Raw genomic sequence first — 14,966 nt, forward strand, 5'->3', positions numbered from 1 at the left:
GTCCATGAGTAACAGGTTACTGGAACCCAGCCCCACTCACTGGTTTCTATGTTGTCTGTGGCTGCTTTTGCATGGTAACAGCAGGGTCAAGTCACCCCGCCAGAAGGCAAAAGTGGGGCTCGGAGCGCTTGGTGCTGGGGCTCAGCAGTGCGCGAAGGGCAGAGACGTAGCTGTAACCCCATGGGGTTGAAGGCGTCGCACGTCACCATCTTGAACAGCCTTTGTTATGTTTTTTTAAGATTTATTTATTTGAGAGGCAGGGGGCAGAAAGAGAGAGAGAGTCTTTTCTTTCTTTTTTTTTTTTTTTAAGATTTTTATTTATTTGTCAGAGAGAGAGAGAGGGCACAAGCAGAGGGAGAAGCGGACCCCCTGCTGAGCAGGGAGCCCTATGCAGGGCTGGACCCCAGGACCTCGGGATCATGATCTGAGCTGAAGGCAGATGCTCAACTGAACCCCCCAGAGCACCCCCGGGGGACAGAGTCATAACCAGTGTCTGCATTGAGTGCAGAGCTCGACGGGGGGGGCTTGATCTTACCACTGAAGTCATGACCTGAGCTGAAACCAGGAGTCAGACATTTAGCGGAGGGGGCCACCCAGGTGCCCTGTGTGTGTTGTGCACGCCCACACCACTGCAGTGAGAGAAGCTGGCCCTGCCTATTACCTCCCTGTCCCCGTTGGCACTGCCAGACCAACTGCTCACCACAACACCCCAACTAAAGCAACAGTCAGAGGAAGTTTAAACAGACAGACACTGGACTGGAAATCTCATCACAGCAAAATTACTTCACAAAACGAGAAGGACTCTTACAACAAGTCAGTTTCTAAGTGGCTCATTCATTAGCTAAACAAGGAAAACTGTTCACTGGTGACTGGTTAAATTATTTTTAAAGATTTTATTCATTTATTTGACAGAGACAGCGAGAGAGGGAACACAAGCAGGGGGAGTGGGAGAGGGAGAAGCAGGCTCCCCAATGAGCAGGGAACCCGACGTGGGACTTGATCCCAGGACCCTGGGATCATGACCTGAGCCGAAGGCAGAGGCTTAACCCACTGAGCCACCCAGGCGCCCCAGAGACTGAGATTTTCTGAATGAGAAAATCCTCTCTCAACTGCTATGATCAAACCCCAATGACTGAATGTATGTGTGGTTGGTGTTTTGGAGGGCAGATTTTGTTTCTTTTTTTATTATTTAAAAAAATTTTTTGAAAGATTTTATTTATTTATTTGACAGACAGAGATCACGAGTAGGCAGAGAGGCAGGCAGAGAGAGGAGGAAGCAGGTTCCCCACCGAGCAGAGAGCCCGATTTGGGGCTAGATCCCAGGACCCTGAGACCATGACCTGAGCTGAAGGGAAAGGCTCAACCCACTGAGCCCCCCACGTGCCCCAGATTTTGTTTCTTAATGAATTCAAACTAAAACTGTAAGGCAAACATCATTTTTATATGAAACTGACACTGCAGTAAAGTCTCATTTTGACGACAACCAGCGTCTGAGTCACAGATGACGCCCGCTCGCTTCGCCGATGTCCCACGCTGCCCAACGTTAAAATGAGTAGCGAGATCCGTGTTCCCGCAAATGTGCCTCAGACACAACCTCCAAGATCAAAGCACACTTCTGGCAGGACTTTCAGGCGCCAAGAGCCGGCGCAGGAGAAATGTCCCTATTTGGAAACCCACCTTGTGGCGAACCGAGGGGCTCCCCCTCACCTGAGGCGGTTGGTCACCGGCAGGGTCGTGGCTCGCTAAAGGCAACTGTCAAGAGGCGAACCGGAGAGAACCGGCAATGCCTTCCAAATGGTGCTCCTGGACCGGCAGGCGCAGTCAGTGAGACGACGCCCAAAGACGAAAGCCACAAAATCGCGTCCCAAGCCTCAGCAGACGGGCACCCGCGACTGTCCCAGGGACGCGGCAGCCCGGCTCCCTCGGATCCCTCCGAGCAGCCGCACCCGCTTCCCGCTGTGCCCGGGCGCGGCGAGGGCCTCCCTGCTCCGGCCGTGCCCACCCGCGCCTCCTGGGCAGCAACTGCCGCCTCCGACCCGACCGGCCGCGGGCGGCCTCACAGGACTCAGGGTCCGGCGGAAAGTGAAGTGTGGGTGGAGAGCAAATCCACTCGAGGCTGACCCAGACCTGACACAGACGGTGGAGTCGCTGCTCAGAACAGCGCGTTGCTAGGGCCGGACCGTGTGTTCCAAAGCGAAGCAGAAAGACTGAAGCGTTAAGCCGGGACGAGGGACATAGGAAGCGCCTCCAGCCGGAGCCTCGGAGAACAGGGCAAGCTCGGAGGCGCAGCGCGCCGGGAGGCCGCGCCGAGGAAGGTCGAACTGAGCGCAGAAGCCGGGTCCGCGGAGACGCGGGAAAATGAAGCGGGAAAATAAAAGGAAAATCCAAGCGCCTCTGTGAGCCGCAGCCTGCTCCACGCGCGACGAGCCCCGGGCGGACGGACCGGAGATCCGCGGAGAAAGGTCCTGCGAGAAAGGACTCGAGGAACCCTAACCGCAACCCTAACCTGCGGCCTCGGGGGCCTGCGGAAGCTCCCGAAAGCCCGAGGGAGAAACACGGCGACGTGAGGGCAAACCGCGGACACAGCGTCTGCCATCGGCCGCCAGAGACGGTCTCGTGGGCGGAGCTCAAGGATCCGCTCCGGGCGCGGCACAGTGAGGGGACAACCGGCGTCCGGGCAGCGCGGTCGAGGCCCAGGAGGGCGGCAGCCCGGGGACGCCCGCCCGTCAGCGCCCGTGACGCCGCACACACGTGCTTCCGGCGGCGGGAAGACGTCCTTCCTCAGGAACAGGAAGTGACGGGGGTGTCGCGCACACACGCACGGCCGGCGGCGTCCCGCGAGGGCTCGGGCCCAGGGCATCCGACCCGAGAAACCGCGCAGACACGAGGAGCACCGGGAACCGGAGACGGCGACGACCCACGAGCGAGCGAAACGCACTCCTTCTCCTCACGGCTCCTTCTCCTCACAGCTCCTCCTCACGGCTCGTCACAGGGTCCGGCCAAGCGGAACCAAGAGCGGCGTCTCAGGAGCTTCGCCGGGCGCGGCCCGTGCAGACCGGCGGGACCCAGCACCGGCCCGGCGCGGCGGCCGGACTCCCCGCAGCGAGGAGCCCGACAGCACGGGGTGAAGTTGAGTGAAAGAAGGTCCGACCGACGCCTAAGACGAAGCACAGAAACACGCAGCCTGGAGACCGACTCCGCCTCGCCCGACCCGCCGTTGCATGGCCGCGAGTGCCCGCAGTCCCGGGCGGAGAGGAGAGGCCGACGGGCTACAGAAGGCGGGACCCGGGAGTGCGCGGCCTGGAAGAAAGTCACAGCAAAGGCCTAAAAACAGGTCAAAAGTGAAGGTGGGGAAAAGCGAGCCCATGTCACCACTTCACAAGAAACCTGGGGTGTCTGCATCAATCCAAGCAGATTTTGCAGCAAAAAATTCTAACAGCCACCAAGAGAGCCGTTTCTGGAAGAGAAAGGGACCCCTTCGCCCCGCGGCGCCGCGCGGACCCGGGAAGCCCCCCAGGTCGGCCGCGCGGACCCGCCCCACCAGCGCCGCCCGAGGAGCGCCGGGCTCGCAGGGGGGCCGCCGGGGCCGGGCCGTGAGCCTCCCGCCACGGAAGGCGTCTCAGCCCGACCGGGTGGGTCCCCGTCCTCGCCCCGGCGCCGCGGAGAGCCCCACGCATAGCTGCTCGCGAGCGGAGGAAGGAGGCCGGGCCGCAGACAGAACCGTGACCGGAGGAGCCGAGGGCGGCGCGCAGCGGAACTCGTCCCCAGTGACGGCGAAGGATGCACTCCCCGTGCTTCCGGGCCCTGCGGCCGAGGGACACCCCCGCGCCGGCTGCTGTCCTGCGGGGAGACGCGGCTCTGGCTTTCTCTCTGCTCTCCCTCGACGACGCCGACGCAGCGTCACTTTTCCCCTCCCTGCTCTGCTCACAGACCTCTGCGAGTTACCGCTCTGCGGGGCGTGTCTCCACGGGCGGACCCACAGCATCTGCGGGCGCGTGGTCCTTACTCTCGCTCCGCGACAAGGAACACGAAGGGTTGGGGACTGACGACGGCAGGCCACTGGAGCGGCCCCGCACTCACAGGGGACCAGCGGCCCGGCAGGGTGGGCGCTCCCCAAAACCCAAGTTAGGGTCCCCTGGGAACGCCGCCTAGACCTCCCGCAGCGTCTCCCTGATGGAGGGCAGCAGCGACCCCGAAGACCAGAGGGCTCCCGGGGGCCGGGCCGCTGCAAGCAGACACCGGGCACCAGCATGGCCAGGGCAGAGGGGACAGTTTATAAGATGAAGAGCGAATCCTTCCTAGTGCCCTAGTAAAGTAGCCCCAGACGGATTCAGGCCTCAGTGTGAAAATAAAACTGTAAGGTGGGGGCGCCTGGGTGGCTCAGTGGGTTAAGCCTCTGCCTTTGGCTCAGGTCGTGATCTCAGGGTCCTGGGATGGAGCCTGGCCACGGGCTCTCTGCTCAGCGGGGAGCCTGCCTGCACCTCTCTCTCTGGCTGCCTCTCTGCCTGCTTGTGATCTCTCTCTCTGTCCATAAATAAATATATTTAAACAAAACAAAACAAAAAACTGTAAGGTGAAGGCAGGACATGCAAGGGAACGGGTGTAGGCCAAGGAAGAACTTTTTAAACAAAATATTAAAAGCATAAACCACAAGGACAAAAGACTGATCAACGTGGCTGCATGAAAATCAAGGACAAAGGGCCCAGTAAGCAGTCAGGTGACAGAGGACAGGACGCCCATAACATCTACGAGGATCAATGAGGAATTGATATTAGCAACGTACCAGGAACTCCTGCAAACTACACAGAAAATGAACCTGCAACTCCAGTGGGAAAATGAGTAAAAAAATGTAAGCAACAAATGGTGAACGAGCTCATGAAGAGAGAATGAACCTCAGAGGCAAAGAAATGAAAATGAATGGGCCAGCAAGACCCCCCTCCAATAAAGCCTGGTGCTGGGACCCTCTGGCAGCCGCACAGACCCCAGGACCGTCACCCAGACCCCTGGTGGTGGAGCCGCAGGGCCACCCCACAGTCAGAAGAGCAGCACCCCAACCTAGGACCCACACATGACGAGAGCACATGTGGACCGCAAGACACATGCCAGGTGCACGGCATGTGAGCAGCATGTGGACAACCGCAGGAGAGGGCAGCAGAGAAGAGTGTGTGCCTCAAAGGACACAGAGACCATCAACCAATCCCTTTGCTGGGTCAGTGATCTAAGGAGACAGAACAGCAAGTGTCCTGCCAACCCAGAGACAGGTGTCCAGAACTGGCGACCAGTAAAGCCCAACAGCTATCAATTATTTATAAGAAACACACCCAAAGTACAAGGAAAGGACTGTAGTTTGGGGAGACATGTTCAGAGGTCGAAGCAGCAGTGTTACGTGATATCAAACCGACTTCAAGGCAACGAGAGGGGAAACAGGACAACTACTTGATGACAAAAGCAGTTAATTCCCAAGGAAAACCTAAGAGTCCCAAATTCATGTGTGACCAACCCACAGCTCCAACACAGAAGCAGCAGTGCCGGACAGATGAAAAGGAGAAACAGATGAATCCTAGCAATCCAGGAGACTCGACCTCTTCAGAAGTGACACACCAGGCAGACAAAAAATCAGTAAGAAACTTGACTGATAACAAGAGATCTGACCTTACCAACACACAGAGAACCTTAGACCTAACAAACAGAGGTAAGAAATTATTTTTTAAATATTCACAAAACCATTTACAAAATTCAGGATTTAAGCCACAAAGCAAATCTCAAAAACAATACTAACAAAAACCACCCCCCCAATGTTTTCTGACCAAAATGAAGAACAAGAATGAAAAATAACCCATAGTTTTAGAAATTAGGACATTTATAAGTTACAAATCAGTCAAAGAAGAAACCATAATTAAAACCAGAAAATATTTGGGGTGCCTGGGTGGCTCAGTCAGTTGTGTGTCAGACTCTTGGTTTCGGCTCAGGTCATGATCACAGGGTCCTGTCGAGTCCCACACTGGGCTCCCTGCTCAGTGGGGAGCCTGCTTCTCCCTCTCCCCCTTCCTTTGCCCCTCCCTCACACTCACGCTCTCTCTCTCTCTCAAATAAATAAAATCTTAAAAAAAAGTTAGCAATCTCTATTTTGAAAAGCACACAGAACAAGTATTTTAGGAATGCAAGGAACACAGAATTAAATGCCAATTGCAGGAATGTCCCTGCTCCAGAGGACAGAAGTCCAAGCTCCAGCTGTGGGCGGGGCTGGCTCCTTCTGGAGGCTCTGGGGGACAACTGTCCCAGGCCTTTCTCCAGCGGCTGGTGGAGCTGGCAGTCCTGAGCATCCCAGGGCTTGTGGACACATGGCTCTATCTCTGCCTCCGTTGTCATAAGTCTTCTCCTTGTGTCTCTGTTCTTACGAGGACATCAGTCCTACCTGGTTAAGGCCCACCCTCTCCAGTGTAACCTCACTCATCACATCTGCAAGAGCCCTATTTCCAAGTAAGTTCCCATGCTGAGCTCCTGGGGTTAGGACTTCAGCCAATCTCTGGGGGTCACAGGCCAACCTACAACACCAATATCAATAGACTTAGCAAATATACTTGATCAAACGGTACATCCATTCACAAAAGCCTGACAACAGAAGGGGGTACTTCCTGTGCCTGACAATGTCACCACATCATCAGGACAGCAGGCACAAAGGCTCGGCCCTGGGACAAGGCCAGGCACTGGGGCTAGATCGGCAGTAGCCCAGCAAACGTGGCAGAAACAAGACTGAAACCTAAGAGTCGATGTGCATGTTAACAGGAAAGATCAGAAGACAGGACTTTAGGAAGGGATATAAAGTAGATACAGCCCCTGGAAATAAGCCTTAAAAATATGCAAGTCCAAGGGGTGCCTGGGGGGCTTAGTGGGTTAAAGCCTCTGCCTTCGGCCCAGGTCATGATCTCAGGGTCCTGGGATCGAGTCCCGCATGGGGCTCTCTGCTCAGCGGGGAGCCTGCTTCCCCCTCTCTCTCTCTGCCTGCCTCTCTGCTTACTTGTGATCTCTGTCTGTTAAATAAATAAATAAATCTTTTAAAAAAATATACACACAAGTCCTTTGCGGAGAGAAGTGCTAACGCACGCCATCTTATCGTGGGAAAAGACAACGTAACAGAGATGCCCATTTCCCCTGAGCTGACCCATAAACTCAGCACAATTCTAACCCAAATCCAAACAGGACTTGTGCTGGAAATCCTGACCCGGAGCTGATGCAGTAACCCCACATCCCCACAGAACATGCGAGGCTCCGGAAGAGGACAGTCCCGCCCCGGGCAGCACAGCACAGAGCAGAGAAGGGCCGCCGGAGAGAGGGGGCGACAGACACATGTGCCAACAGAACCCTAAAAAGAATCCACTCTCTCCACCTAATTACAGAGATGCGTCAGCAACCAATAGGATAAAGAATTCAAAATCCTCACACCCCGATGAAACGGAGACTCTGTGTGGCGAGCCCAGAGGCTGCGGAAGCTGACCGACAGCGGGAGTGCGGGAGGGCCGCTCGGCGGGGGCACAGCGGGGGCCCCACAGGGAGCCAGAGGCAGAGCCCACACCCATTTGCTTTCTCCTGGGCGCTCACCCCGGGAGCTCCTCAACCTCACCAGGGGAAGTGCCACTTTCTGGGGGAGACCCTCCAGCGTCTCCTTAGTCCCACCCGGCCACCGCCTCTTTGGCTTCTGACCTCTGCGGAGAGTCCAAGGTAGAGGCCCAGGGCAGGCCGCCCCAAGATGTGTCACCACAGCAAACTGATTATGTTGCACAGAAGCCACTTGGGAAACCACTGGTGCAAGGTCATACCCCGCTCTGTCCCCCGAAAGCTGAAGTAACCCTGCCACGTGGAGAACACCCTCCCTGGACAGGAGGTAAAAAGACACACTTCTCGGGCGCCTGGGGGGCTCAGTCATTAAGCGTCTACCTTCGGCTCAGGTCATGATCCTGGCGTCCTGGGATCGAGTACCACATCGGGCTCTCTGCTCAGCAGGGAGTCTGCTTCTCCCTCTGCTGCTGCCCCTGCTTGTGTTCCCTCCCTCACTGTCTCTGTCAGTTAAATAAATAAATAAAAATCTTAAAAAAAAAAAAAAAAGTGTCCCTTCTCACCAGAGTTAGGTGCTTCCTCACTGAGTGAGCTGGACAAAGAGACCTTGTTAACATCACCTCAGTACAGACTCTGCGCAAAGTTCCTCCTAAATAAAGCTCCCAAAGGTCTGCTCTCTTTAACCTGCCGTTTCCTCACTAATTCACTGTCTCCTTGTCTAAAAAATATAAAAACTACCTGTGTTGGCCATTTCTTGGGGTCTCAATTTCATTACTGGACTTCTATGCATGAAATGAAACTGTTCTCTTCCTCCTGTTAATCTGACTTATGTCAACTGAATTCCAAACCCAGCCGGAAGAATCCCAGGAGGAAAGAAGGAGATTTTTGCCTCCCCAGCGCCAGCATTCCCACTGATCTGACCCATGGACGTGCCCCACCTTCCTCATCCCACTTAGGAGCGCCAGAGACGGCTGTCCAGCCCCCCCACAGCACCCCAAACCTTCCAGTATGCCCATCCAACCGTTCGACGCAGAACAGCGGGTCCAGCTCCCACCGATGGCGCCACCCACCCATTTCCATCCTGGGCCCCTTGGATGCCCCCTTCACAGGAGCGAAATGGACCTGCAGCATCAACCAGGTTAGATCACTTTGTGGTTCCCACTGTCCCCCAGTGAAACCCAGCATCTCCACTCACACCCCATCCTTACCACCCTGCCTGGCCTCCGAGGCCAATTTTCGTGTCCCTCCATCCTCCCGGTCTTCTTGTCTCCTCCTGTCCCCAGGGCATACTGTCCTAGCACCTTCCTGACCAGCCAATCCTGCTGGATTGGGCTCCCTGAGCACTGGGCCCAGAGCCTTGCCAGTCAGGTGTGGGCACTGGGGTACAGGGTGCTTCTGGGAGTCTGCCTCCAGTGGGTCCTAACCCCACATCCATGCCTTCCACAGTGGACAGAACCAAATGATTTCATGGTCACAAGCCAGAAAACCTCCTGCCCCAGGTGCCTCCCAACAGCCCTGCCTGGGAAAGGTGAGCCCAGATGCTGCCCAGCAGGGGGGCAGATCCCGGCCTCCCTTATCACCAACACAGGCTCTTGCCAAATGGCAGCAAGGGCGTCTGGAGGGCAAGGGTGGGAGCCAGTACAGGCAACTGCTGGCATGAGGCTCGCCGCAACCCCCCCAACTGCCCACCGGCAGGCATGCCCGGGCCCACCTGCCCGCCTTACCTGCCGCTCTCGTCCTTCAGAGCCCCAAAGGCGGCCTGCCGGCTGGCCCTCCCCAAAGGCTCCTGTGCCTTCTCGCCAGCGTCCAGCTCAGGCTCCAGGGACGAGCTGGTGCTGCCCTCACGGCTGACGCTGCTGGCCCTCCCGGGGCTGTTCTCCGCTGAGGCGCGGGGGGACTCGGTGTTCTGCTTCAGGGTCTGCAACTTGGCGAGGGGGATGATGTCGCAGTCCTGCGGCCGGTGCCACACGGTGCGCTGCGTGCTGGCGTTGTAGTAGTAGAAGCGGGATGTGTTGGGGTCAAACAGCTCCCACCACTGGTTCTCGCTGGTGCGCTTGATGCGGACACCGGCGGGCGGGTCCCACACGCACTCGCCGGTGACCAGGTTGGCGTACATGCGCTCACGGGTGCGTGGCTCAATGATCTCCACCCACTCCAGCCTGAGAAAGAGCAAGAGGAGCGTTAGCAGGCTCGGGCGCTGGCTTCAGGAACAAGGGGCTCCCGCAGCCTGGCCCGGGACAAGGAGGCTGCCTCCAACCGCCAGCCCACTGCCCACCCCGAGGCACGGGGCCTCTCCATCACGTGCTGTGCCCTGCGTGCCCCAGCCGCTGCGCAGGCCCCCTCCTTGCGGAGGGCGGTGTTTGTAGACCCTGTCCCCCATCTGTTGTCCCTCACACCAGAGCACCAAGCCAGACTGAGGCCCCATGCCTGACCCTCCAGAAGCTTGTTATTGCCCGGGAGCTCTCCATGGACACTTGGCCAAGCACCTCCCCGCTGGCCTCCAAGGCTCTAGCTCCCTGTCCTCAGAGGAAACTGTGCACAGCTTGGCTGCGTCTGGCAGGGGGCCCTGGCTGCTCTCAGTTGGCCTGGCCACCACGGGTCACCACTGGCCGTTCACCTGCAGCAGGAATGGGTGCCCCATCTTTATACCAGGCCCAGCTGAGAAGCCCGGCCGGGCTGGGGTGTGACTTGTGCTCTGGATCCATGTTCTCCCTGGGGCTCCCAGAGCGTCCCCCACCTTAAGGACACTGTTTGCTTTTGAAGATTTTATTCATGTATTTTAGAGAGAGATACAGAGAGAGCCTGAGTGGGCAAGAAGGGCAGAGGGAGAGGGAGAATCCCAAGCAGGTTCCCCACTGACTGTAGAGCCCCACGCAGGGCTGGATCTCATGACCCTGAGGCCATGACCCAGTGCCCAAACAACCACGTCAGCCAGGCACCTTGTCCCACCGTTCCGTAATGAAAACTACAGCTATTCAGAACAAGCCACTCTTAATGTCAATATATCTGATATCAGGGTGTGTCTGGCTGACATGTAGCATATTTTTATTCTGCTCCCAAGTTTCCGCATAATAACAACCCTTGAAATGCCGCAGACGGCTGTGCAGTGTGGGGGCTCTGTGTCTGTCAGCCCTTCTACTGTTCGGGAACCGCGTGATGGGCACGCCTGTCAGCATCACAGCGCGGGCCTCTGAGAGCCGACCTGTTCAAGGCCAGATGCCCTGCGCTGGAGGGAGAAGGACCAGCCCCATTACTTGCTGTCCGCTCCGAGCAGCTCGGAGGCTCTGGGGCCTCCTTCGGGGTCAACAGATGCTTCCAAAAGCCGGTGAGGAGGGCTGGGTGAGTCCTGGGTCTGTCTCAGCCAGCACCTGGACGTGGGCACCCGGCACAGCATGGCAAGGCCAGGTGGATGGACACCACGTGCACCCAGTCTGTGGGACAGTGTGCCCTTGTGTGGGCAGACAGCAGAGGGGCAGTGGCGGCATGTGGAACCATGGAGAGTGCAGGAGAGACAGGGAGAGAAGGGAGCGCGGCAGGACGAGGTGCAGGACCTGCCTACGGGGCCCACCGACCCCGAGAAGGGCCAGGCGGTGCAGGCAAATTCTTGAACAGCAGGTTTCGAGAGAAAGAGTGTGGGGAGGAGTAAGCAGACATCTCTCCCAGCCGGACCTCGCCTGGGAAGCCAAGAGGAGCCAGGAGCAGGCAGGGAAGGTGGCAAGGCCACAGTGTGGGCTGTTCTGTCTGACCCGAGGATAAACAGCAGCCGTCTGGATGCTGGCAGAGCCGTCCTGTGGGTGCCAGGCAGTGAGGGGGTGGGGGAGTCGGGGTCAGGGGCTAGGAGGAAGCCAGCGGACGGTGGGGTGAGTCCTGTCCCATAGCCCCTGGGACTCGGCACAGAGCGACCCTTTCCCTCCCCCGTGGCCCTCCCCACCTGCCTGGCCCACAGGCCACACCCCGACCTCTCTGAGGGGGCCAGTGGGGGCCCCCACAACCGCACTCCTCAGTCCTCAATGGAACTGGGCCACTGGACACTACCGATCACCCCCTTTCACCTTCAAAGTTTTAACTTTTCGTTTTGAAACAGTCTTAGGCCATCAAGGCTGCTCTAACAGAACACGGCAGACTGGGCAGTTTATAAACAGACATTTCTTGTTTGCAGTCCGGAAGCCGGATGTGGGAGTTCAAGGTGCTGGCCGGGTTCTGGTGAGAACTGTTCCGACAGCAGACAGTGCTGGTCCCTGCGCCCTCACACAGACAGCAGACGGGGCGGCGTGCTCTCCTGGGGTGCCGGTCCCATCACGGGGCTCCACCCTCAACATCTCGTCCCCCCAAAGGCCCCGCCTCCACGCGCCATCAACACGCACAGCACGGGGGAAACTCAGCCTGGAACAGAAACAGCTTCACGGGGACAGAACAGTTAAAGGGACGCTGTTATTGCCCACAGGACACAGGCAGAGATCCGCTCAGGGCGCCGTGCTCAAGCCTGGCAGGTGTGTGCAGCCGCGGCCACGGCATCACCCCACCATCAGCCGTGGGCGCCCCCCATGGTGAGGATGGGCCTCATGGGGAGCCGCTTCAGGCACCCGTGCGACGTCTCTGGCCTCTCCCACTGAGGACCTGCCCCCACCCCCCACCCCCGCGCCTCCTCGCCAGGACCCTGTCCCGGGTGCTCCCCGCATCAGACCAGTCACAGTGCGGGCAGTAGGAAACCCATACTTTTTCTCCTTCCCACCTTCCCTGTTTTCCAAGTTTCACAATGTGTTTTCACCCCATGGTGCCTTCTGCTTTTTTGGTGGAAAGTCTTGATTTTAATGTTGAACTCATACATCTTTGCTTTTCTTCCCTGATTTCTCCTCTTTGTACCCTGTTTAAAAACTCTTCCCTATTCTAAGTCAAAACTCCTCTCTGAAATGGACTTGTCACAGCTTTACAGCTTTGCCTCCTCTTGAAGTCGTTTCTGTATCTGGCCCTTCATTGACTGTATGAAATTTCATTTTCCTCACGCAGATCACTGGGCCTCTCACGACGGTCTGCACACGGCACCCCTCCGTCCACAACAGACCCATGTCTGAGTGAGCCACCAGCTCTGTGGGTCAGTATGAACCTGCCCAGCACCCTGTCGTCCTCCCCAGGACAATTGCGGACGACCCAGAGTCCCACTCGGCTTCCTCCTCACGGGTGTCTTGGCTGCTCACCCTTCCCTGCAGACTCTGCTGTCTACCCCAGGAGGATCGCACGCACGTTCCACCCAAACCATGGCGTACCCACTCGTCCAGGTCTCCGTTAAAGGCTGTGTACACCTTTTGTCAGACTTATACCCAGGCTTCACACACACACACTGTTGTAAATGGTATGTTTAAGCTTTTAAAAGACAAAACCATGGGGCACCTGGGGGGCTCAGTGGGTTAAGCCTCTGCCTTCAGCTCAGGTCATGATTCCAGGGTTCTGGGATCAGGCCCTGCATCGGGCTCCCTGCTTCTCCCTCTCCCACTCCCCCATGCGTGTGTTCCCTCTCTCGCTGTGTCTCCGTCAGATAAATAAAATCTAAAAAAAAAAAAAAAAAATCAGGACCTATAACGTATACAGAGAAATGTATAGAACTTAGAAATAAGTTTAATGAGCAATTATGATCCAACACTGGTGTGCCGACACTCACCAAGAAATAAAACAAGGCAGCATCGGAGACATGCCCACAGCACACCTCTGTTCGCCCTGAAGACACCACTGTCCTGACTTGAAAGGCAATGGCTTTCTTGCCGTTAAAGTTCTACCGTCTTGGAAGATAACTAAACAAATTCATTTAAGTGTGTCTATTTTTTAATCCTATATTTATCCAATAAAACTAAATTTTTTGTGTGTTTGGTTTCTTTCACTTGCCACTGACACTTGCCGCTGCTGTCTGCCCACTCAAGCTGCAGGCCCCCAGTGCTGCCCGGGTAAACCCTTGACACGGTATTTTGTTTTGGTTTGCCTTAGTCTGTGTGTGTGTGTATGTGTGTAACCTCTGCACCCAAGTGGGCTCAGACTCATGAACCCAAGATCAAGAGTTTCATGCTCCAGCGACAGAGCCAGTTAGGCGCCTGGGTCACAAGTTTCTGATCAATTCTGCTGACAGTTTTTCGCCATCTGGAACCATCTCTCACAACCAAGCTGTGCACACCCTTATCCATGAGCAGAGGACACAGAAGCCTGCAGTGGCGGGACGCTGGGTCCCAGGAGGGCGCCTGACTGTCCAGAGGACCCCGACTTGCTCTCCCTGGAGCTGTTCACAGCAACACTCCTGTCCCTCACCCCAGCCTGCCTCACGGTGTTCAATATTTGCATTGTTGACTTTATAAATTCTTTGACCGGTGCTGGTAGGTAGAAACACAGTCTATTTTGTATAATCGTTTTTAAGACTTTTTTAAAAAATTATTTATTGGAAAAAGAAAGAGACAGAGAGAGAACACACAAGCAGGGGGAGCAGCAGAGGGCAGATGGAGAAGCAGGCTTCCTGCTGTGCAGGGAGCCCGACTCAGGGCTCGATCCCTGCATGGGATCATGACCTGAGCTGAAGGCAAATGCTGAATGACTGAGCCACCCAGGCACCCCAAGATTTTATTTTAGTTTTTATGCAGGGCTCGAACTCACAACCTCGAGATGAGAAGCCACACACTCCACCGCTGGAGCCAGCCAGGTGCCCTGCCTCATAGATCTTTAAACACAGATAATTCCAATGTTGGCATTTTTTGGGTCTCACTCCTGATGCCCCCCATTTCCTTATGTGTTTATTCTCTGGGTCCAGCTCGTCTGAGGTCCCTCTCTGTGCCTGTGACAGGACTGCTAAGCATTAGTGGAAAAAACCCAACAAGAGGGAGGGTGTGCACCATGGCGAGAAGAGAAGCTCGGCAGGGTCCACCCCGGCCCTCACCAAACTGTGCACGGGACGCGGCAGAATGCTCGGCGCTTCCAAGCCTCACCTCACCCTCTTGCCTCCTCTCCGTGGACGTCCCGTGCATGGCCTCACAGAGAACTCTGAGGGTGCAGCTCCCCCTCGAGACCCTCCATGCGTACATGCTTCGCCCCTCACCCAACCCACTCCCTCTGCCACGCTCCCATCGTTTCACACCGCGGGAGACTGGCTGATGCCCCTTCCACAGGCCTGCAGGACCCCAAAACCCCTTCAGGGAACCTCTGCTTCTCGGGCTGTCACTGCCTGAGCCTCGGCCCCCAACCACGACACCCTGGGCACCTGGCCCAGGGAGAAGCAGCACATGGTGTGCAGACGAGCCACTCCCTCTGCACGCCGCAGCCTTCCCACCTCTCCCCGCCCGCAGTCAGACTGGGCTGCTCTCGGGGGAGGCCATGGGGGCTCCGTGACTGCCTACAACCACCATCCACCACATGCCAGTCATCCCATGGAAGGAGAACAG

At 56.8% G+C, this 14,966-nt stretch overlaps 1 protein-coding gene across 2 annotated transcripts in view; it reads right to left on the reverse strand.

Annotated features, from left to right (window-relative positions):
• Positions 1-14,966, reverse strand: part of ARHGAP39 (Rho GTPase activating protein 39) — a 90,514-nt gene that overhangs the window by 27,488 nt on the left and 48,060 nt on the right. For both annotated transcript variants that reach the window (XM_032848270.1, XM_032848269.1), the window contains exon 3: positions 9,279-9,713. In XM_032848270.1, coding sequence (XP_032704161.1) covers positions 9,279-9,713 — 435 coding nt within the window. The remainder of the gene's footprint in view (positions 1-9,278; positions 9,714-14,966) is intronic.

Source organism: Lontra canadensis, unplaced genomic scaffold, assembly GCF_010015895.1.
Source record: "Lontra canadensis isolate GAN:19392208 unplaced genomic scaffold, GSC_riverotter_1.0 scaffold201, whole genome shotgun sequence".
In the NCBI taxonomy this organism is placed as follows: domain Eukaryota; kingdom Metazoa; phylum Chordata; class Mammalia; order Carnivora; family Mustelidae; genus Lontra; species Lontra canadensis.